The sequence below is a fragment of the Felis catus genome, chromosome A1, assembly GCF_018350175.1.
Source record: "Felis catus isolate Fca126 chromosome A1, F.catus_Fca126_mat1.0, whole genome shotgun sequence".
NCBI classification, from domain to species: domain Eukaryota; kingdom Metazoa; phylum Chordata; class Mammalia; order Carnivora; family Felidae; genus Felis; species Felis catus.
In genome coordinates this window covers 7,230,210-7,254,827 of record NC_058368.1, presented here as the reverse complement: position 1 = coordinate 7,254,827, position 24,618 = coordinate 7,230,210, and the positions used below count along the sequence as shown (strand labels likewise).

Sequence of the window (24,618 nt, the reverse complement as noted above, 5' to 3'; positions counted from 1 at the left end):
TTTAAGAAGATAAGTCTGTAACGTAACAGGGCAGAGGCTTAGGAAATTGGTGGGACGAGTAAGGGGAGTGTGATGTTGGGGGTGCAGAGGGACGGAGTAGGTGAGACGAGGTGGAGGTCAGGGAGAGAAAGGAAGGAGAGACGCTGGAAGATACTGTCAGAGAAGAGAGACAAAGTAGCAGTCCCTGGACGCATAGTGGTGTGACATATGTGTTCAGTGAGTGGTTTGAAGAAGCTTCTGCCTAGAACACAGAGTTTGGAGGCTTAGGGGTGGCAATAAGAGTGAGACATATCCTGTTAAGGCACTAGGCTTTTCTTCTATAAAGAGATTTTTTTTTCCTGGAGAGAGAAATGATAGAATCATCATCGTTTGTTATGAAATCACCTTTTGTGATGGGGAAGTGAAATGAGACACAGGAGGTACGAATACATTAGTAACAGGGACCTGATTTAGAGCAGAGGCAGTAGGAATAAAAACTCTAGAGGTGGAGTCCAGATTTGGTGAGGCAGGTGAAAGCATTCTCTCTCTCAGTCCGGAGATTGTTCTTAACCGCGCGCAGGCAGGTGCATTACAAGATGGCTGGAGTTATGAGTGATGCAGGACACGCTACTTGACCTTTAAGGGATGTCCTGTAGGGCGGACACATGGGGGCAAGTGGTTGCTTTTACCACAGCAGTGAGGAGCGAATGAAGTCGTAATAAAATGGCGGCGTAAGGGACAGGATGAGTGATTTTGTTTGGGTGGATGAGAAAAGAGCTTTGTAGTGGAGGGTTCACTTGAATGGGCCATTAAGTGGACGGGGGTTCTGCGGATCAACAAGGCAGGAGAGGGCATTCCAAGTGGAGAGAAGACTTGCTGAGGTCAGGAAGTTGTTTAAGTAGTTTGGCGTAGCCAGAGGGTGCAATGTGTAGAATCTGTCAGGAAATGAAACTAAAGGAGGCAGATGTAGAAGGTTGAAGTAGCAGGCTGAAGAATTTGGCTTTCGCTTTGTGGTAGCAGTTGGAGCCTACAGAAGGGTGTTAAGAAAATAAGATCACCATTGTGGGGCTGCTGGTGCTGTAAAGGGTGGATAGTTGAGGAGGAACAGGACTGTGATCCCTGCTGAGGGACCCGTGCGACAAGCCATGTGGCCTACTCTGGGAGGAGTGGTGGGGATGGAGGGTAGAGAACGCACAAGTAACATGTTCTGGAGGGGAATCGGTGGGAACTGGGTGACTGGGGGTGGAAAATGAGGCAGAGAGGGAGAGAAACAGGATTCTCTGGTTCTAGTTAAAGGGTACTGGGCGTCTAGAAGTGCCATTAGGAAGTGTGGTAATAGGACCATTTAGAGGGAAATAATGACATGGGTTTTGAACATAAGTGTGAGTCAGATATACAGGAACTGAGACAATTATTTAATAACTTGGGAGAAAAATAAAGGTAGATCTGTTCTCAGAGTGTATTCGGAAGAAATGGTAACCATTTTGTTAAAAACTATACAAATAAAGAAAATAGAGGCATATCTTTATCTCATCTTATTATGGAGGAGGGGTGAGGGGTAAGAGTAGTGGAAGGGTGTTTAAAGGGAAAAATGTATTCATTTGCATGAAAATGGGCAACTTCTTTATGTCAGTGGGCACACAGGCCCACGGGATGCCTGGGAAAAGAAATTATGATCTGATAAAGAGCTTTTATCTTAACATATGAAGTTCATATCAGGAAAGAGACTAAAATTCAATAGGAAAAAAATGGGGCCGAGGATATAGAGCCCCTCACAAGACAATTAAGGCTAATAATCATATGAAGTTAGCTACAGCCAAAGAGATGCAAATTAAAGGAAAAATGAGATGTTAACACTTGTATTTTCAATGGTCAGATTTATAAATATTAAGAAGAATAAAATTAACCAGGATTAGAACAGTTTGAGAGAAGTTAGCATGCTTAGACATTGCTGGTAGGAGCCAGAATTTTGTTGGCTCTCTGGGAGGGCAGTTTAGTGACATAAATCAGAAACTTTTTCACTGGGCCTGGCAACCTCACTTTCTTAGCATTTGCCTAAAGGAAATAACTGCAAGGCTGTCACAAAAGAGTGGTACATTGGATGAGAGAGAACCAGAACAGACTGGTATAATTTAAGCCCAGGGAGCAAGGAGTTTCAAGGAGAGGAATTAGTAAATTACAGAGAGGCAAAGCGGAAGCTGGCCCTGAGAAGTGATCAGGAGGTCTGGCAGTTAGACACTTCAGACCGCAAAAGCAGTCTTGGGCTGGTGGAGATTGGAAGCTCTCTGTGTAAAAAATTGGAGATTGCACTCACGGTCTCACATTCCAGAAATATTGGGGGTGAAATGAAGGTGGGGGAAGCGGTAATAGTCGACAGATCTCCCGTTTTCACGTTTAAAACCGTGGAGACGTGAACTGCCTTTATGGGGAGGGGAGAGACCTAGAGGTGGCAGAGAGAGGAGAAAACTGACAAAGGTTGACAAAGGTATGGGATATTGAGCCCAGGTAGAGGGAAGTTCATCTGCAGATCGGGAAGGAGGAGGTCTGTTGCAAGGAGTTAAGGCTGTGTGTAAATACAGTAATAACCTGGTGCATATGGAGGTTTGGTTAAGGAGCAGGACGTGCTGTCACCTCGGATAGTCTTCCAGTTCATCCCAGGATTCAAGATTTTCCCCCTTTTCCATTTGGCACAATTTCTGAAAAGAACTGTCTGTGCTCTAATTGCTGTCTTCCAATTTTCTCTTGAACTCTTTCCAGGAAGCGTTTGCGCTCATTCCACCAAAACTCTGTATCAAGGTCACTGGTGAATCCCATGTTGCTAAATCCAAGGCTTACTCAGTCCTAATCTTATTTTACTTGCCGGCAGGATTTAACACAGTCGATTCTTCCCTCCTCCTTGAAGCACTTGGTTTATTTGGTTTCTCCACACCATGCTGTCCTGATTTCCTTCCTACCCTAACAGCCACTCCCCTTCAGTTTGGTCCCCCCCTTATCTCCCAGACTTCATAGTACTGGAATGTCCTAGGACCCAGTCTGCTGGCTTCTTTGCTACTTACCACTCATCCACTCTCCTTTGGGGATCTTTTCCTATCTGATGGCTTTCCATACACTGATGCTTCCTAAATTTGTATCGCCGGCCCAATCCTCCCTCTTGAGCCGGGCGGTGTAGTTAACTGCCTACTCAGAGTCTCTACTTGGAGATCTGATAGCCATATCAAACTTAAGATGTTCAAACTTGAGTATAGCCATTAAAGCTACCCTCTTACAGACTTGCATCTCAGTGACGTTCATTCTCTTTTTTCAGTTCAGACCAGACACCTTGGAATCATTTTTGACCTCTACCCCCCCGCCTTTGACCTCTAACCCCTCCCCCCCCCCCCCCCGTATCAGCCCACACGCTCATCTTATTCTTTGGCAAATCATATCGGTCTGTCTTCAGAACACGTCCAGAACGGAGTCGCTTCTCATTATCTCGGTCATGTCCGCCTGGTTCTTACAACAGTCGTCTCTTGCTTAGACGGTTTCAGTAGGCTCCTAATTGCTTCTGCCTTTGGCCTCTTCTCAGCATAGCAGCCACAGTGATCCTGTTGAGGTACTTAGAGTAAAAGCCAAAGTTGTACCATAAGCCCGCAAGATTTAGTTAGCCCCAGTTACCATTCTGACCCGTTTTCTTCTGTCTGCCTTGTTCGTGTCTTCCACGCTGGCCTCTTTACTGTTCACTGAACACGCCTGGCACGTTCTCCCCTCCAGACCTTTATGCTTACTATTTATTGCATTCGTCTGGAACAGGCGTCTTTATACCAGATACCTGCGTGCCCTTCTAGTTACTTCCTTTTGGTTTTAACTGAAGTGCCACCTTCATAGTGAGCTTTTTGGCTGATGGCTCCACCTAGAAAGCCACCCTTCTCCCAGCGCTGTGCCTTCCCTGTCATACTTGCTTTCTCTTTCTGGCTGTTGTAACATTTTTAGCTTCACAGTAATCCTATGTTGTAAGCAAAATTCCACTGCTGTTTTACACACTAGGAGCCTGAGATTTATAGACGTTTAAGTGCTGTGCACATCACGACGTCACGTTGCTACTGAGTGAGTGAGAGGGCCAGATTTTGAACCCAGACCTCAAACTCTTTAAACTCTAACTCCAGGGACTCTTCTGATGCTTTTCACTCCCTTGGGTAATTGAGAGTTAGTGGAGAAGTTGCGATCCACAGTCACCGAAACTAGGCATTTTTGAAAAGACCTTCAAGTTAAGAATTTATCAGTCGCTTGAAAACAAGCGTTTTCTGTATTTTACTGTGCAGGAAGTTAAATGTTTGAAAGTTTTCATCCTTTAGAAGAACACAGATGATTTAATTTAATAAAATCAGAACACTTGCCTTTGAATGTAATAGAAAGAAGCATCTAAATGATACCCAGCAGGTCAAGTCCGAGGTAAAACCGAACCGGTAAAAACGGTAGCTCCCTCTCACCACCTACCCTGCACCGTTCAGGTACGCGCAACACTTGGGAATTTGTGACGCCAAGATGTTAGACATTGCCCCAACTCAGCTGGCGGTAAGGAGTGCAGGTGGGAAGAGCCCACGTGTTGCAGGAGTCTATCTTCCCTGGAATAAAGTTCTTTCCACAGAGGTCTTTCGTTACTGGCAGAGGTTTGTCTGGATACTTAGCCGTCCAGACACGTTTAGCATTCCATATGGTATGTTTCTTTTTCAAAGTAGTTTTATATCAATTCTGTTTTTAAACTACTCTAAGGTAACATAATTTAGTAGGACTTTCTAAAATACAGCTTTCGGGGGCGTCTGGGTGGCTCAGTTGGTTAAGCGTCCAACTTCGGCTCAGGTCATGATCTCGCGGTCTGTGGGTTCGAGCCCCGCATCGGGCTCTGCGCTGACGGCTCGGAGCCTGGAGCCTGCTTCGGAGTCTGTGTCTCCCTCTCTCTCTGCCCCTCCCCTGCTTGCTCTCGCGCTCTCTCTCTCAAAAATAAGTAAACATTAAAAATAAAATAAAATACAGCTTTAGTATCACTGTCTGAGCCTGTAGGAAATGGGAAGGTAGTGCAGTTTGGTTTTGGCCTTTATCTTTTTTTTTGCATTTGAAAGTTTGTCAGTATAGCTTAAGGGTTCAAAATTAGAAGACTAAAGGTAGAAGGACATTTGAGACTTGTTAATTCTCTGCTAGCCACAATTTAACCTCCATTTCATAGGGTAAGATATTGAAATTAACAGAAGCAATAACAAATGTGTGGACTAAAAGGTAAATATGACCTATCACTAAGTATTTGGTTATATATAAAAAAAGAATCACAAGAATTTTAGGTCTACGTTTAACTCCGTGTGTGTGTGTGAGAGAGAGAGAGAGAGATCAATTAGTATTTAGGAAAAGTTGACAGTTTATACGCAGGAAGCCAAGGCTTCGGAATATATATGATATACTAACAAATAGTAGACATTGGATAAACATTTGGTGAATGAAAGAATTAATTACGTAGTGACCTAGTTACCCAGCTGGCGTAGAGCTTAGAGCCTAAGTTTCATAGCTTCTAGCATTTTCTGCTTACCTTATTAATTTTCTGGATTATTAAATAGGGTACATGTAACTACAAGTGGCACCTTGAGAATTTTGTGTTTTATTTTTTAATTTATATTTTGCATCTTAAGAAGTTTAACATAGTTTTTCAAATACCCCAAGAAGAGATAGACGAATAGCTAAGTGTGCTGAACTACAGCTTTATATAGAAAAATGAGAGAATCATATATGTGGAATTGTTGGAAACTGCTCCTTGGTCGTTTTCCTGGAGACACGGAATAGGAAATAAGTTTTGATTAATTTAAGAACAGGATTTATGTAAGGCTGTCATAGAGTATGCTAAGCATTTCTGTGCAGCTAAATAAGACATGCTTCTTGCAGTAGGAAAAGGCTCTGGGAAAGGAACTTTATTCCGGGAAAGACAGACGCCCCCAGTGTAGGCTCATCTCAACAATTTACCTTTTCGAGTTTGTGTCTTTGTTGAAAGTCGTGTTGGTTATTGATGGGTACTTCTTGTGGAAGAAGACTGTTAGAACCCGTCAGTGCTCTGTACTCGTTCTCACAGTGTGACCCAGGATCCCTTACTCTCTTCCATTGGGCCCACGAGGTCAAAACTGTTTCCCCAATCATGCGAAAACATTATCTGCCTTTTCCACCATCATTCTCTGATGAGTGTCTAATGGAGTTTCCAGAGGATGCCTGTGATCTCACAACAGATTGAAAACAGAAACAGATTTGAGACTCCAGGTTTGCAGAGATGAAAAACAACTGCCTCTCTTCTCACTGTATTTTTTGTTTTGGAAAAAGAAATGTTATTTTTCATAAGAATCTTGGCATGTAACAGGTTTGTTGTTTTATTAACAAATGAATATTTCAAGATTTTAGTCAATTGCGTTGTCATTTCAAGAATATTATCTAAGTGGAATAATGTCCGCAGCCTTTTGGGACTGGCTTTTTTCACTCCGCATCATTCTTTGGAGATAATTCCAGGTTGTGTGTAGCAATCATAATTCATTCTTTTTTATTGCTGAGAACTGTTCTGTAGGACAGATGTACCATGGTTGTTTACCCACCCACCCGGTGAAGGATGTCTGGGTTGTTTCTGGTTGGGGGCCATTGCAAATAAAGATGCACAGGCTAATGAGTGAATGTAAGTTTTCATTTCTCTGGAATAAGCTGAACAGTAGCTGCACGTTAGTTCTATAAGAAACCGCAGACTTGTCCAGAGTGGGTAAAGGGTTTCTTAGGTGTAAAAGTTTGACATCCACTGCCTTGTACGAAGGCGGTTGTCAAAACTCGTCCGTAACATATACAATAAGAAAAGTTTCAGGGGCGCCTGGGTGGCTCAGTCTGTTGAGCGTCCAGCTTCGGCTCAGGTCACGATCTCACAGCTCATGAGTTCGAGCCCCGCATTGGGCTCTGTGCTGCCAGCCTGCTTCGGGTTCTATGTCTCCGTCTCTCTCTGCCCCCCCCCCCCCCGCTCTTTCTCTCTCAAAAATAAATAAACATTTAAAAAATTTTAAAAGAGAAAAGTTTCTTGTGTTGATAGCATCAGGTAAGAAAATAACTTTTTAAAATTCTCAGACTTTTAAAGGCTAAAGGAAGTAATGTCTCATTCTCTGTAGTCATAGAGCAGGGTCCAGCATGTTGACTGCTTTGCAGTGCCGTGAATAAAAAACGTGCAAGGTTTTCTCCTATATATCTATATAGCGATATTATACATTTTAGGACTCTTGAACATTTCAGGCTCAAGCATGAGCCTGAGAACAATTTTTTTTTTTAGTGCATAATATGTGCCAAGAACAGGGAATACAAGAGATAAAGAAGATACTATCTTTACCCTCGAGAGCTGAGAAGACAGATAAACAAGAAGACAAATGTTGTAATTGCTGAAATGAAGGTATATGTAAAGAGCAGCAAGGTCGTAAGGGGAGGGAGATGTCCCCGAGACCAGGAAGGAGGCTGAAGGGATTCGACAGAGCAAGTGGCGTCTTAAGTAGGAGTTTGCCCGAAGGACGCGGAAGGAGAGTCTGAGCCTCTCGGCGTTGATGAGTCAAAGGAGCCTTAGGAGTTTCCCATCCAACCATACTGTGCTGGTAACCCTTAGCTCATTGTCTTTTTCCCTGGGCTGGATCTCCTAGGTTAGGGACCCCGAGGATTCCTTCAGTCTGAGTTAAAAATAACCTCAAGAGAAATCTGAATAATACACAGTTTTGGAGTTTGCAAATTGACTAAGAAAAAGCATAGCTCTTCTGAGAGTATCTGTGATGCACCAGGATATACTTGTCTCAGCAGGAAGAGCAAGCCTGTTACTTGTAACTGGAGTCAGGTAGAAAATACTGCCTTCTCCCTCCCTTTCCATTGTACTGCCTATTTTTCAAGATATTATTTAAAATGTGTTGTAATATTCCCAGCCGATTTAATAGCTTCTGTCTCTTTACTCTTCCTGGAATATTAGCTAAACAGATGACGTAGTTTTGTAAAGATACACGTTATACTACATTTTATCTTGGTATTATGAAAGATATTTAAGACTATTATTTATTTAACTTGTATTTTAATATTTCAGATTGTGCTCACAGAATATCTGAAGTCAAAATTATATGTAAACACAGACATATCCTCCTGTAAACATAGATGTGCTTCTGGCCACCGAGATGTAGCAAGAGTGCTCAAGCAAATTGTCACTTGTGTGGTCTTTGAGCATTTACTGAGCCCCTCCGTGGGAGGTCCAGCTCTTAAGGACCTCATAGGTTCGTGTGAGAAGTGGCACATAAGGTGTTGGATTTGCACACAAAGAAGGAATGAAGTCATCTGCCCGGGTTGGGAGTAGAGGGATGGGATTAGGGGTTGGAAAGACAGGATCAGGCTGCCTTTGTCCTTAACAAAATTCATACACTAAGGCTTTCATGAAATGCCTCTCTTCTTTCTTATAATTACTTAATTTACTTTTGGGTTATTTTGAAGCGAGAAAGAACTAGATTTATCTCTCTTATCTCTTACCAAGTAATTATAAGTTGTTTGGCTTTTTGCAAATCATAAAATCTGTCTGAACTTTTGTTTCTTTAATGATAGTAATAATAGCTAATACTTATATAGCACCTATTGTGTGCCAGGCTCTGTTGTACACACACACACACACACACACACACACACACACACACACACTTATTTATTCTATCAGCCCTTTGAAATAGGCACTATTATTACCCCCATTTTACATCTGAGAAGGAAGCCGACACAGAGACATTTGGGAAGGTCACAAAGCTAGTAAGTGACAAGAGTGAAGATTTGAACCCTCACGGACCGGCTTGAGTATGTGCTCTTAACTGCTTATGCTATACAGCCTCACAGTTCTTTAGTCAGTATTTCTATGCTGACCACATGTTAGTGATCTACCCATGATAATTTTTCACTTAATATTTGTTTCATGGTAGCAGAGGTATTTCGGGGGTGGAGATAATGCTGTTATTTGGTATTTCAAATGGGAACATGTTATTTTTCCACATGAAAAGATTGTGTGATAAATAATCAAAGAACTAAAAGTCATTTAGAGACTTCGAAAATAGCTAAAACATAATAGTCTGAAGAGAGATGCTTTCTTAGTCATTATGTGGGAGGCTAGAATTGCAGTATATTTTCCTGAGGAAGAGAAAAATTAGAATAAACACTATCACAAAGAAAGAAGAGCCAAGGATATGTGAATTTTCTTGCTAATTGGGTCAGGAGTAAGAGTCTGGGTACATTCTGTAGTAGGATACCCGGTCTGTCTGCGTGGGATAAATGATGTTTCTCCCCTTAATCTCACAGACCTGCACTGACGTTTAACAAGTTATGATGCCCAGAGGGTAAAGAACCAGCCTCGTGAGTTACAAGAAGCATTTGCTCTCTTCATGTTGGTACTGATACGAGGTTAGATCACAGGCTGCTGCTGTTGTTACTTTATCAAGTAATTTTTCCAAACAAACAGTTGATCGCAGATCAGTCCTCCCCTCTGAATCCTGTCCCATCCGTTCATCATTTATGGCCATTCTTGTCACCTTGGTTGAAATGTTAATGTTGTCTCTCTAGTAAATACCCCAAATAAATACAATAGTAAGTGCCTAAGTGTGATGGGAGGAGAATTTCGTCATTGAAACAAATGTGGGGAGCATTAACGCGGTGTCCTACCCTCTCCGTTCTTAGGGCGGGGAGACCCGAGCTTTGTGATTCCCCCGCCCTGAGTGTGTCGGGCCTCGGATATTTTGATCTGCCGCGTACTCCTCAAGCGTGTCTTGTGCTCAGAAGCCCCTGAGACTGCAGAGAGGCTCTTGCCCGGCTCTGGCTGGCTGACATGCCCTGTCCCGACTCATAGCGCACGTTCTCCCCCTTTGGAAAGTATTTCCGGCTCTAAAGCCAAACTTGAGTTAGATGCCACCTAATTCATCTCTCTCCGTATTGACGTAACAGCATTCTTAGGATGCTTATGATGCTTTCTTAGAGTATACTGAATTTTAATAATGAGTTTTCTTAACTGTCCTCTCTCTACCTCTCCTGTCTCCTTGTTCAGTGTTTGGCACATACTGGAGGCTGTAAATATTTACAGAAGATGAATATAGACAGCTGCTGCCTTTGGGGTTGATTTTTAACCCCCGGGTGCTGCTGGGGAGGGGGAGGGGAGCATTCCTTACTAGCCTCGCACTAAACGGGCGAGGCCATCATGAGAGTCTTAAGGCTGGAGAGGAGACACACACACACATGCACATGCACACACACACACACACACACACACACACACACACACATTGCTGCTTTGAGTAAGCAAGAAGAAATCGAAGTGTGGAATAATAGGAGGTGGTATCGTAATTTATAACACATGTTATCTAATTGAATTACAGTGGGCCTCTTCCTCTAATGGCATAAAAGAGTATTGCACTTTATGGAGTTTGCACAGATGCTGTTTATGTATGCCGTGCGGTTGTATATTTCTATAAACTGCGCTATAGAGAGAGAATATTCAAATCGTACATATTTTGAAATCCGCATTTTCGAAACAGTGCAGGGCAAAGGTCGTTTTTTAAACAGGCACCGAATTATCTTTGAGACTACGTTGCAAAGGCAGCCTTTGGTATTGCCTTGCAAGTGCATAAAACCAGAAGCAAAGAACCATGGCTGAGACGACGGATGTAGATGTGTTGCGCGGTATACCTCAGTTTGCATTATTATCATACCGCGTAGATTAATTGGCTTTAAACACTACCATTGAGCAGTGAGGTACTGGAGGATTTCAGTCCGTAAAACAAATGGAGTTTTTCTTATGTGTCACCGTAGGTGGCATCTTTGCTTTTGATCACAAGTTCTGTTTTCACCGAGAACTGGGCAACGCAAGTCACTCCACCAGCTGGCAAATTCGTTAATTTACTTGTTGGGCTTTCATGGCTAATTTATCACCCGATCTGATTATTTTTGTTTTGTTTTCTTTTACTTTACTTCTTTACGAAAGATGTCAACCAGCATTGACACTTTTTAGCCTGCCTTGATCGATAGTAATTACTTTTTTGATTTGTTCTGTCTGTCCAGAAAAACCCGGGTTTGAGCCGGATACACCTGACGCGGAAGTCGAACGTAGGAAGATACAGAGACCGCTTTGGTTGACTCACAATGGGAACGACAAGTGAGGAGCTGGTGTCCGTGGAGCAGACCTCTTCGTCCTCCTTCAACCCTCTGTGTTTCGAATGCGGCCAACAGCACTGGACACGAGAGAACCACCTGTACAATTACCAGAACGAGGTGGACGACGACCTGGTCTGCCATATCTGCCTTCAGCCTCTGCTACAGCCACTGGACACCCCCTGTGGACACACGTTCTGCTGCAAGTGCCTCCGAAACTTCTTACAGGAGAAGGATTTCTGTCCGCTGGACCGGAAACGGCTGCACTTCAAGTCGTGTAAGAAGTCTAGTATTCTGGTTCACAAGCTTCTGGACAAGTTGCTAGTGCTGTGTCCGTTTTCTTCAGTGTGCCAAGATGTGATGCAGCGCTGTGATCTGGAGGCACACCTTAAAAACAGGTAAGCGAAAGCCGCAAAGGAAAGAGAAGGAAGTCTAGGTTTTGGCCCCAGGTTGCTCCAACAAAGAGAAACGTCATAAAGACCACCACGGCATCGGGAAGCACAGGGACAAGTCAAGAGAGGCAATACGTAGGTGGTGTGGGATGGCATTTCATATGCTGGTTTATCAGAGACGTGGATACGAAAACTAGAGGGAGGAAGTGCCTGCTAACGTTTTGCTGGTATCATGTGAGGCTGTTAGGTTCACGTGGGTAGCAAGATACAGTGACAGACTTTTCCCCGAGGCGGTTTGGCAGTTTGTTTCAAAAACCGGGAAGGGAGCTTATTATCCTAAGAAAATAACTCAGAAGAAGGAAAAAATTGTATATGAAGCTGTGCTCACTGCAACACTGTGCAGAGCTCAATGCATCAGAGACTAATTACAGTAGGGAAGGGTTAAAACTACCATAGTGCATCAACTCCATCAACTCCGTGGGATATGATGCAGACAGTACAAATGGTAATTTTGTTGCAACATGGAAATGACTATGCGTGATTTTATTTGCCCACGTCTTCTAAAGACCTGTTTTCAAGAACTAGATTGACTAAGAACTAGGGGTTAGAAACTTTAAACCATTTAGTGGGGATTTTTGTTCTAATAAAGCTTTTGAAAAGGTTAAGTAGTTTGCTGATTATTTAGTGGGTCTTAGAATTTGGCTTTGATAAAAGACTTGATCTTTAAAATTATTTATATACCCTGGGGCGCCTGGGTGGCTCGGTCGGTTGAGCGTCCGACTCTTGATTTTGGCTCAGGTCATGATCTCACGGTTCGTGAGTCCAAGCCCTGCGTTGGGCTCTATGATGACAGCTCAGAGCCTGGAGCCTTCTTTGGATTCTGTATCTCCCTCTCTTTCTGCCCCTCCTCTGCTCACGCTACCTGTCTGTCTGTCTGTCTCTCTCTCTCTTTCTCCCGCCCTCTCTCAAAAATAATAAATAAACATTAAAAACAAACTAAAAAATAAAATTACTTATACCCTTAGGAAGGGTTAAAATACATCTCTTTTGTCTTACGTATGTAGAATCACATACTATGACAGAAATAAATGTACTGATTTATAGGTTTCAGAGTTAAGCCGCTTGTAAAGTATAGAGCTGTGATTGCCATGGAAAACTTCACAGTACAACAGATGAGAGGTTTACAAATAATCGTGCAGGTCTGGTATGGAACAGCTCATCTTTATACTCCCACCTAAAATCAGGACTGGAGATTATCTAATCTAATCCCCTCACTTTATAAATCAGGAAACCGAGTGCCAAAGATTTAGAGCTAGTTAATGGTATGGTAAGTTAGCCTAACCTTCTAATATTCTTCTTTCCCACTCCAATACACGATGCTGACTTTACCACAGGTCAGACCAGCTTCTCTACCACCACATGGTAGTAAAAGCCTCCTATAGACATGAGTATATGTGGTCATTCTGCTCGTACACATCGGTGTCATAAAATGAGGGCACTCATTAGAAATAGTTAAGATACATGAGAAAGAACAAAATGCTACTGGGACCCCATCAAAATAGAAAGCTTCTGCACAGCAAAGGAAACAGCAAAACTAAAAGGCAACCGATGGAATGGGAAAAGATATTTGCAAACGACATATCAGATAAAGGGTTGGTATCCAAAACCTATAGAGAACTTACCAAACTCAACAACCCCAAAAAACAAATAATCCAGTGAAGAAATGGGCAAAAGACATGAATAGACACTTTGCCAAAGAAGACATCGAGATGGCCAGTCAACACATGAAAAAATGCTCAGCATCACTCATCATCCAGGAAATACAAATCAAAACCACCATGAGATTCCACCTCACACCTGTCAGAATGGCTAAAATTAACAACTCAGGAAACAGCAGATATTGGCGAGGATGTGGAAAAAGGGGAACTCTTTTGCACTGTTGGTGGGAATGCAAGCTGGTGCAGCCACTCTGGAAAACAGTACGGAGGTTTCTGAAAAAACTAACAATAGAACTACCCTACGACCTAGCAATTGCACTACTAGGCATTTGTCCAAGGGATACAGGTGTGCTGTTTTGAAGGGACACAGGCACCCCCATGTTTATAGCAGCACTATCGACAGTAGCCAAAATATGGAAAGAGCCCAGACGTCCATCGAGGGATGAATGTATAAAGAAGATGTGGTATATATATATACAATGGAGTATTACTCGGCAATCAAAAAGAATGACATCTTGCCATTTGCAACTACGTGGATGGAACTGGAGGGTATTATGCTAAGTGAAATTAGTCAGAGAAAGACAAAAATCATATGACTTCACTCATATGAGGACTCTAAGAGACAAAACAGATGAACATAAGGGAAGGGAAACAAAAATAATATAAAAACAGGCAGGGGGACAAAACAGAAGAGACTCATAAATACGGAGAACAAACTGAGGGTTGCCGGAGGGGTTGTGGGAGGGGGGAAGGGGCACTAAAGAATCTACTGAAATCATTGTTGCACCATGTGCTGACTAACTGGGATGTAAATTTGAACAATAAAATTAAAAATTTTTTAAAAAGAAAGAACTAGATGTTACTAAAATGTCCGAAACATGAAGATTTACAGAAAAATTGTTCACATCGAAGCTGTATTGTCTAGGAAGAGGCAAGAAAAAGTGGGGGGGAGGGCGGGGGTGGACACAGAGACTTTCGAAAGTGCAGGTGGCCTTAGGGTTCTGTGTGTCCTCCGCCCCCAGCAGGGGTAGAATCAGAGCACAACAGCACAGCCCCTGTGCAAATCGATGCCAAACTTTTGAATATGGGATTCTGGGTTGGGTGTGCTTGCGGCTGAGGTTGAGGAATATTTTAGGCTTATCGTATTTCTCTCAGTTGGATTACTGTTTTTAGGGTAACAGGTTTGTCTTGAGGCTCTTGTGGACATCATCAATTATAGGATGTTAGAAGAACTGAACAAAGTCTCAGTTCGATACTAATTATTTTGAGAGCAATGAGGTAGACATTGCACAAATTTTTAGGAACATTCACTTAACTAAAATGCCCACAAGAATTTGGTATGTAGTCGAAGTATCATTAGTATTTTGGATCAAGCAGTTTATGGGAATTGCAAACTGTCCTTTCGTTTGTGAGCTGATAAAGGCTAAGCAGTTACGTCCGGTTGAAAGTTCCATTTTCCAAGTAAGCTTGTTAATATTTGAGCTACACATTTAATCATTTCCAAAGCATCTTAGGCCCATGTAGTGAACGATACACTGGAAAAGGTGAATGATTTGCTTGACATAAACAGCTAAGAGTGACTGCTGATTATCAAAAATAAAAAGATAAAGTATAAAATATAATTTTTTTAACTTTATTTTCTTAAATTTTTTTAATTTTTTTAACGTTTATTTTTGAGACAGTGAGAGACAGAGCATGAACGGGAGAGGGTCAGAGAGAGGGAGACACAGAATCTGAAACAGGCTCCAGGCTCTGAGCTGTCAGCACAGAGCACGATGCGGGGCTCAAACTCATGGACCACGAGATCATGACCTGAGCCCGTCGGATGCTTAACCAACTGAGCCACCCAGGCGCCCCTTAAACTTTATTTTTTGAAAGAGAGAGAGAGAGAGCCAGCTAGGTAGGGGCAGAGAGAGAGGGAGAGAGAGAGAATCCTAAGCAGGCTCCAAACTGTCAGCACAGAACTCGATGTGGGACTTGATCTCATGAACCGTGAGATCATGACCTGAGCCACGATCAAGAGTCGGACGCTTAACCAACTGAGCCACCCAGGTGCCCCTAAAATATACTTTTTTTATTGTTTGTTTATTTTGAGAGAGAGAGGGAGAGAATGCAAGCAGGGGACAGGCAGAGAGAGGGGGGAGACGGAGGATCTGAAGCGGGCTCTGTGACAGCAGCACAGAGCCCGACGCGGGGCTCAAACTCTCAAACCACGAGATGGTGACCTGAGCTGAAGTCAGATGCTTAACCTATTGAGCCACCCAGACGCCCCTAAAATATAATTTTTATACCCCATTTGAACAGATCTATGTTGAACAGCCCTACCTTCTTCTAATTTCTCAATTAAAAATGTTGATGTTAAGTAGTCTCTGCAAGCTGATAGCAAGTTAGAATCTAATGCTAGGTTGTAAATTCTTTGAAGCACAGCCCCAGGTCTTTCCTGGTCTTTGCATTCCCTTGCCCCAAACTGACCCTCAAGCTAATGTTTCTCCAGTGAAATTGTTAATCTGTTTTCTGAGTACCCATTGCTGAGAAACTAACCCGCCCCGAATATAATGACATAAGCATTTGATTCTGCTCGTGGATTCTGTGGGTCAGGGATTCAGACAGAGCACAGCAGGGTGACTTCTCCCTGTTATGTGACATCCGGGCCGCAGCAGAGAAGAGCTGAAAGCCAGGACTGTAGCATCTGGAACTGGAGATCTTCATTCACGCGTCTGGGACGCCGACGGAGGTAACTGTGGAGACACAGGCTCAGCGAGGCGAGCCTACAGGTGGCCTCTCCAGCCGGCTGGCCTCCGGGATCGAAAGTTCTTACGTGGCACTCAGTGTTCCAGTGAGTAAGGCCGAAGAAGCTGCAAGGCCGCGTAGGAACCAGCCTTGAAGTCACGTAGCGTCCCTTTTGCTGTCACTCTGTTTGAAGCAGTCCACCCGGGGCTTCACTTCAGACATTTGCAGCTGTGTTTTAAAACCCACACAGACAGGCAAACGAGTGATACATTGAGTCACAGAGTGTGATTATTCTGACTGTGGCATCTCTGCACACAGTCTCGCTCATTTGATAGCAATTGACAAGTTTCATTAAAATTCAGCATTTCAGCATCAGCAACAGTGATCCATTGTATAAAAGCTACATGACTATCAGATGTCTTTGTAAGCTTTTTAGGATTTGGAAATCTCTCGTTTTTTTTAATTAATTTATTTTAGAGAGAGAGAGAGAATCCCAAGCAAGCTCTGAGCTGTCAACACAGAGCCTGATGTGGGGCTCAAGCTCACAAACCATGAGATCATGACCTGAGCCGAAACCAAGAGTCAGACACTTAATCAGCTGAGCCACCCAGGATTTGGAAATCTCTTAATTATTAATAGAAATATGGCATTCGGAGTAGTTTGCATAAATCTGGTAATTTTGAGTTTAAAATTAACTTCCCTGTTGGAATAAAATTCTGCTCTTAAGAAATCTGCCTCAATTTGAGAACAGCTGATATTTTCTTCTATCGCTAAAAGTAGATATTTATGAAAGGTGAATTTGTTCTTTACTAAAATTACTAGTTATTAAGTGATTATTAGTAAAACAATGAAGAATTTCTAAAGACATGGGAAAGTGCTCATCTTTGAATGGAAAAATAAAGCTCTTAAATATTCTCCATTAAGTATATAACATTTTTGTAATTACTTTGTGCAATTCTGCCCACCGATATCAACTATAAAACCTTACCTCTCTCCTTCTCTACCCCTCTTCCCCGCCTCACCCCCAATAGTTTAGCATTATACCTGATGGTAATTGTACATGTCAATTTTTTGTTGTTGTTAAATTGAGCATTTGTGTCCTCGTTTGTGGCAAAGTTCCAAACCCTTGTTTCCTCTTAAAGCTTATAGTTTAATAGTATTGTAAAAGGTTAGTAGAATCAAGAGAAAACGTTTAGAGGTACCTTTAGAGGTACAGGTGGGTTGAGGCCAGGTTGCTCTGTTAAGTTCACAGTTTAACTTAGAGGGAAGTTCCTGTTTGGCAGACTCTTCACCGGCATTCTTCTCTTATGTGTAATATAAAAAGCGGATGCATATTTGCAAATCATATAGCTGATGAGAGTATCCAGAATAAAGAATTTTTACAACTCAACAAAAAGGCAAGGAATCCACAGTTTTAAATGGGCAAAGAATTTGAACAGATATTTTTCCACAGAAGATTATTTAAATGGCTAGTAAGCACATGAATAAATGCTCAACATCATTGGTCCATTCCTATAATGGGTTGTTTGTCTTTTTGTAAGTTGTAAGCATATATATATACAGTGTGTATACACACGCACACATATGTACATATGTTTGTGTATATATATGTATGTATTTATATTCTGTATATAAATACATATTCTGTATACTAGACCATTATCAAATATACGATTTGCAAATGTTTTCTTTTGTTCTGTTGGGTGTCCCTTCACTTTCCTGTGCCCTTTGAAGGACAAACAGGTTTAATCTTTTTTTTTTTTTAAACGTTTATTTATTTTTGAGACAGAGAGAGACAGAGCATGAACGGGTGAGGGGCAGAGAGAGAGGGAGACACAGAATTGGAAGCAGGCTCCAGGCTCTGAGCCATCAGCCCAGAGCCCGATGCAGGGCTCGAACTCACGGACCGTGAGATCGTGACCTGAGCTGAAGTCAGATGCTTAACCGACTGAGCCACCCAGGCGCCCCCAAACAGGTTTAATCTTTATGAAGTCCAGTTTTTCTGTGTTTTCTTTATTTGCTTATGCTTTTGGTGTCATAGCCAGGAAATCACTCCCTAATGCAGGGTCACAAAGATTTACACCTGTTGTCTTCTAAGACTTTTATGATAGTCTTTGATCCATTTTTAATTAATTGTGATTGGAGAACATGATGTGTCTACTTCAATCCTTATTTAAATTATATTGAGGCTTTTTTCTTTTTGCAAGATTCATTTAATCATGAAACAGACAGATGGATGCATCAGTGTCAAGGAAAAGAGCGTATCAAAACCTTTTCACTTTCATTAAAGGTTTTGACAATGAGAACTTTATAAAATGTCACTAAAGTCTATTTGCTATACAAAAAACATCTACTTCTAAGTAGGAGACCTATGCCATTTAGAGCAACCATTTTAATGTGTAGAATAGTTCTGAATACTTTCTGTAAAAATATTTGGCTAAACGATGAAACATCTTTGGAACAAAATTGACAGTGTAACTTAAGTAAGATGTCAGAAATGTCTCCTGGAAAAACTGGGAATATTTCCTTTTGCCAGGCAAACTCTGAACAGTTTAGGTGGTAAGGGGCCATAAATCAGACAAAGCTAAAAAGGAACATCGTGTTACTAGAAAAAACGGCCTGTAATGTGGATGTCCTCCAGGTCCAACTGACAGCCACTTAATGGTGATGACTTATTATATGTAAGAAAAACAGAACATGTTCTTCAGCAGGAAATGACATTACAGATAGTTCTTGAAAATAAACCTCTTAGCAAAGCCCTAAATAGCTTCAAAGAGCATCAGCACAGAATGGGTGAAGATAACTTATATGATGTTAAAGGATTCCTTTATATATTCTAATACCTTCCTTTTAAAAAAAATTTTTTTTAACATGTATTCAATTTTGAGAGACAGAGACAGAGCATGAGCAGGGGAGGCTCCAGGCTCCGAGCTGTCGGCACAGAGCCCGACGTAGGGCTCGAACTCAGGAACCATGAAACCATGAGGTCATGACCTGAGCTGAAGTCGGGACGCTTAACCGACTGAGCCACCCAGGCGCCCCTAGTACCTTCCTTAAATAGAAACACGCATCACACATAAACACTTTAAACACTGATTCTCTTAATCAAACGTTCCTTTACGACCACACTTGGCTACGAGCGCCATTTGGGTGCAGAGGTTTAACTCCCGCTGCTCTGGACAAGCCAAGATGGGGACTGATTTGGACACTTAGCGGACACTCGTGCCCCTGGGCCCCTGCTGCTGCTACTCCGTCTGCCCACCGCTGGTGGGACCCAGCTAGGTTTTTCGCTTCCAGTTGACGGGCTGCGTATTTGTTATGTTTTCCTGGCGGCCTCCAGAGCGTTGCACTTGGATTTAGGTTTCTTCTCCTTTTTTTTTATTTCTTGAACTTTACCTTTCCCATCGGGAAATCTCCGTCCTACCCTCCCTGTCCCTGCAATCAGGATCGTCCTCAGACTCCCTTGTCCAGTCCAGAGTCCTTAGCGCTGCCCCCATCACTGCGTACCCTTGTCTCTTGTGCCCCAACTTCCCACGCTGCTCTTCTTCTCCCCGGAACACCCGAAAATCCTCTCCCTCGGTCGTCTTTCCCCGATCTGAATCGTCACCGGCTACACGGCATTTGGAGATACGGGGAGACTTAGCCCCGGTTTCCGTTTCGCTGTTGCCACGGTTTTCTCTGCCTTTACCTTGAGCCGCCTCCATATCAACTGTTAGCGTTCCTTCACCGACAGGGCCAGTGTGGCTCCCAGTCTCTCCGGCAGAGCGCGTCGTCTAAAGCCAGCCTTTTGCGGGGGTTTCCTCTTGTGGCGGATGTCTTCTTTCGGGAGCCCCTTTCTGGAGGTTTTGGCGTTTCTAGTTTTGACTCCTTTGGTGGTGTTCTGGGCTCCTTACCCAAAAGTGCAGTTGTAAAAACAAGATCGGTCACTGCAGTCAGAGTCCTCATACTGTGAGTCGTTGACTGGTTTCTTAGGCCTCACAGACCACACCAGGGCCCCTTTCAAGGCTGAAAAGTTTGCAGCCTTGGAAGTTCTTGCCGGGGACCGTGTGCTGTCAATTCCCGCCCCAACCCAGACGCCGGGAGCTCTCCGCCCCCTGCCATCAGCCCTCCAGTGAGGAGCACAGGTTTTGAATGGTCTCTCCCTCTCCTCTTTCCATCCCCCCCCCCCCACAAGCCCTGTGAGTGTCAGCCCTCTTAGCCAGTTACTGGCCGATTGGGATGTGGGTGGACCTGTCTTTACCTCTTGAACACTTTCAGTTTTCCTTATTTAAATTTATTCTTGCATGAGATAAGAGAGGCTTTAGAGTTACTTGGTGTGTAGGATTTTAGAACCGTCCGCTAGGCTCTTTCCCAGCCATGCGCCTTCTGCTTGTGATTCCTTCCCGCTTCCTGTGCCTCGTCCATTTCCCCCATTGAAAAGCAGCTGTCGCCCATGTAGATTGCAACGCGCGATTTATATTCGGGGACTTCAATCTTTACCTGCATTTTTAGTCTCAAGTGTGTTTTACGGTCTCAGTTTTGTTTTCTTTTATTGAATGAAATATTTTTAAAAGGCATTTCTCATTAAACTTGCTTACTTGACAACAGTCCTTTTTCTCAGTGATAGAGTTTTCCAGACGTTTCATCAGGCCCTTGCAGGATCATTTTCTGGAGTGCTGCACCACAACGCAGAAGGGAAAATCAGTTGTCCCCTTCCTTAACAAAGGTGAAGAGAATCGCTTCTCGGCCTTTTGGCTAAGGTCAAGGGCAGTATCTGTTCTTACCAGTTTAACACAGGTGAAGAGAAAGCACGTAATGCAAGGTGAAGGAAGAAACTCTGTAAAGGTCCTTTTCAAGAACTTGGAAACCTACGACTTCTCTTTCATGTGTGAGGAGAAATGTATTGCTTTTACAGTTAAGAGGTAGCTTTCAGTTTTAGTTGAATTTAGCCCCGTATTTGAGTTTTGTTGAAATTTTAGGTTTTTAAAAGTACTGTCACTGAACGAAGCCTGTCGCCCTCGTCGTAAGACCACCAGCCACCGCGTGCGCCACATGCAGCCTCAGCGGTGTCCGTGGAGCCGTGTTAGGGGCCAGGGGCATGTGTCTGGCTCTCCATCCTCTTTTCTCCTGCTCTTCCAGACTGGCCATGATTAGTCACTTTGTCCGGTCAGGATGTCAGATGCCCAAGAACTGGCGTTCTGATGTCCGTATCTAGAGACCATATTTCAGTGTTTAAACAAGCATCTGGGTGCCCTCTTTGTTTGCTTCCCTAAGCAAAAACAAGGAAGACAACCGTTCTCATTTCTTGGTGCCTGTGCAAGTTTCCCAAGCGCTTGGCGTCTACTCTTCAGCCCACCTAGGATATCTGTGTTGCCACTATCGTCGTTCTAAGTTTAAGAGCCACACGTGTTTTCCTCTCCTTCCGTGTCCGTCAAAAGTTGTCGGGCCTTTGCCAGTAAGTGAGGGTGTGACGTTGGCCGTGACGGTGGAGAGGCGGAGTGCCTCTCAGGGTCCCCGTCGGGGTGCCAGGGCACATTGCGGAAGAGGATTGCTGTTTCTGCCCTGTGGTTAGGCCATTTAAGCTGCGGGAAAGGGTCCTGTGATCAGAGTTGCAGAATAATATTTGCAGCTTAGTGCCAACCATACTGGGGTACGTATTTCTGGTACCCGTGTATATCTGAATGCAGTCTCTTTACTGAAGTGTTCTTTTGAGATACACACGGGACCGGGGTTTGCGGCAGTGCCTTCTTTTAAATTTGCTGTGTGGAGCGGTAAGGACTTCGTTTGCACAGAGATTAACACCGAATCACATACCGCTTGCGGATGACGTCGAAGTAAGTTTTGCAAAGAAGCCATCGCTCTTCTGTTGCTGTGGCCTGTGGCGCCAGCTGTGGATCACTTTTGTCCTTTCGAATCGTCTGGGAACCGCCTGTTGCTCTCTTTCTAGATGTCCTGGAGCTGCTCATCGGAGACTTGCCCTAGAGAGGAGGAAAACTGGTAGAACTCAGACAGAGACTGAGAGTGAGAACGGGCCCACTACGATAGGCCCTCCGGGTACTTTATCCCCCGAGGTGGACTGCTCAGGGTCGGGCACGGCGCCTACCGAGCGGAACTGGATGCCAGCGTGCCTTCTCTCGTGGACCGAGGAGCCTGGCCTGGACAACCCCGCCTTCGAGGAGACCGCGGCTGCTGACAGTATGTGCCGTTCAACTTCCTTCCGTTTTTCGCGTCTTTTCAAATCAGACCTTTCCTTCCTTCCCACTCCTCGCTGTTTACGTTCCCGACATGTGTTGTTCTTCCTCTTCAAAAAGTAATTTTATTTAGACATGATTCACATACCACATATTCACGCTTTAAGTGTATAATTCCGACAGTTTGCAGGTGAGAAACGGAACATGAATCTCACCCCGGGGACGCTTGTCCTTCCCCGCGCCTCTTCTGTTGTAGCCCACGGTCTCCCTCGTCGTTAACATGCTCCTTACTGTTTGTGTGTTTCAGAGGCTGTCGCTTCTTGACTAAGAAATCCACAGCATCAAGAACGACACAAATGACACCTCAACTTAAGTGCTTATTCTGTGCCAAGCACTTTGCATAGATTAACCGATTAACTATACCATTATTCCAAGATTTTTTTTTTTTCTTTTAATGGTGAGGAAGGAGCCTGAGTCCTGAAAGATTAATTGGTCAAAGTCGGACAGCCACAAAATGGCCAGGGACACATCTGCCTCCAAGGCCGTGCTTCTTACTGTTGCTGTCCTCGGGTCGCAGCCCCTGATCTGTCTTGATAGCCCACCAGGAAATAGAAAGCCTGCAGTCCAAGATCTTGGCCGTATCTTGATGGTTGGCCCTATGCCTTTACGTCTAAATATGATTTTCTCTTAGGAAAATTCTAAATTTTGCTACTAATTCAAATTTTCCCTACCATGGTTCTAACACATTTTTCATCTCCTAACGCCCAATTCAAGACCCTCCTGTTCTTAGAGGTTGATGTAATTGTTTGTTGTTTGTTTTTTTTTTTTTTAATGTACTGCCTTGCATTGTTTATAGTTGTTTCATGGTTCAAACTTTCTCTGATCAATTAGGACAAGACGACATTGTATATTTCTTTATCAGATCACTGTGTCATCCCTAGTAATCTGATTCATAGCAGTTATTTATTGATTATTTACTGATCACCTTTCCAAGAGAAAGTGTTTTGATCCTCTTAACCTGTAGACGTTTTCTGTTATTCTTTTTCTTATCCAGTAATACTGCCTCGCCATTAATCATCTATTAACATAAGGTGATCACTTATGATAGATGATAACTTACTTACCTGAAGATAATCAAAATATAAAACGTTTTTCTTTCCATCTATTTTTCTTTTTCTCGTTTTTAACCTGGCAGCTTTACAACAACCACTTAGTTTACCGGAAGGCGAAATTACCACGATTGAAATTCACCGATCTCATCCTTATATTCAGTTAGGAATGAGCATTGTGGGTGGCAATGAAACCCCACTGATTAACATTGTCATCCAGGAAGTCTACCGGGACGGGATAATCGCCAGAGACGGGAGACTCCTTGCTGGAGACCAGATTCTTCAGGTATCAATTTTAATTATTTTGTGAACCTGAATCGCTTCGCGCTTATTCATAGATTTCAAGCTTAGAAAACTGACACTGTGGAACCTGAAATCTACAAAGGTAAGCTTCACTGCTCTTATATGCACAACAGATCGGAATTTATCTGTAATTTTTCCTATTTCCCCGCACGCGTGGAATGTATTTTTTTTTTTCTCCCTACCTTAAATTCGATCCCGCGGGTGACTCCGTGCCTGTCGTCTGTGGGCCAGCTGGGTTCTTCCTGGCTCGGACTCCATGCTTGGCTATCTCAGGGCCACCCTCACTGCTGAAAATCTCTTGTCCCATGGGCTTTATCCCTAGTCCATTATACCGTCCATCAGTTACCTTCCTTGTCTGATTTATCCTTCTCTACGCTGATTACTGTGATCTAGAAAAGACAGACCGTGCAGCACTAGCTGCTTAGAATTTATACCGTGGACTCAAGACAGAATTCAGAAAGGGCGGTCTCTTGTTGGCGCCCAAATGCGCTCTCCTCAGCAAACAGCCTGACTCCACACTAGGCCTCGATGCTCGCTTCTCCGCTCTTCTCTTTGAGGAGAAATAGCTACTCCCGCAGAAGATCTGGCTTGGGACGAGACGTTCTTGTAGTAGAGGGTTTGTTGACACTGAGGGTGTGGAGATGGTCAGAATCCTACTGCACAGGACTGGAGTTTCTGTGAACATTGGCCTGGATATATGACCCATACAAGTGTCCATGATACTTGAAGCTAAAAGAATTGATATATAGGAGAGAGAAGAAGTAGTCATGAATGAGAAAAGGTGCCTCTTGGGAACCCAAGCTCAAGGACTTTTGCCTCCTCAGTGTCACCGTTCAGTCCTTCACCGTGGTCTGTGGGTCTCCACCCCTCACTTCCATTTTCCCTGCCACCTCTCCGGTCTGTCCCCTCAGTGCTTCTCATCTACTCTAGTGGAATCAATACCCCGGCCTCCCCACTGTCTGCTCTGAAATCTGGCACGACCCCAGACCTCTTTTTACTTTAAGCGCTGACATTTCCTTGCTTTTCTCTTCACCGCTTAACACAT

The 24,618-nt window shown here is 43.4% G+C and overlaps 1 protein-coding gene and 1 pseudogene across 5 annotated transcripts in view; both read left to right on the top strand.

Moving 5' to 3' along the window:
• Positions 1–24,618, top strand: part of LNX2 (ligand of numb-protein X 2) — an 82,024-nt gene that overhangs the window by 34,167 nt on the left and 23,239 nt on the right. For all 5 annotated transcript variants that reach the window (XM_003980269.6, XM_023250309.2, XM_023250304.2 and 2 more), the window contains exons 2-4: positions 11,062–11,549; positions 21,918–22,165; positions 23,357–23,556. In XM_003980269.6, the coding sequence (XP_003980318.1) occupies positions 11,143–11,549; positions 21,918–22,165; positions 23,357–23,556 (855 nt within the window). In that variant the 5' untranslated portion in view covers positions 11,062–11,142. The remainder of the gene's footprint in view (positions 1–11,061; positions 11,550–21,917; positions 22,166–23,356; positions 23,557–24,618) is intronic.
• Positions 20,706–20,850, top strand: LOC111557065 (annotated as a pseudogene).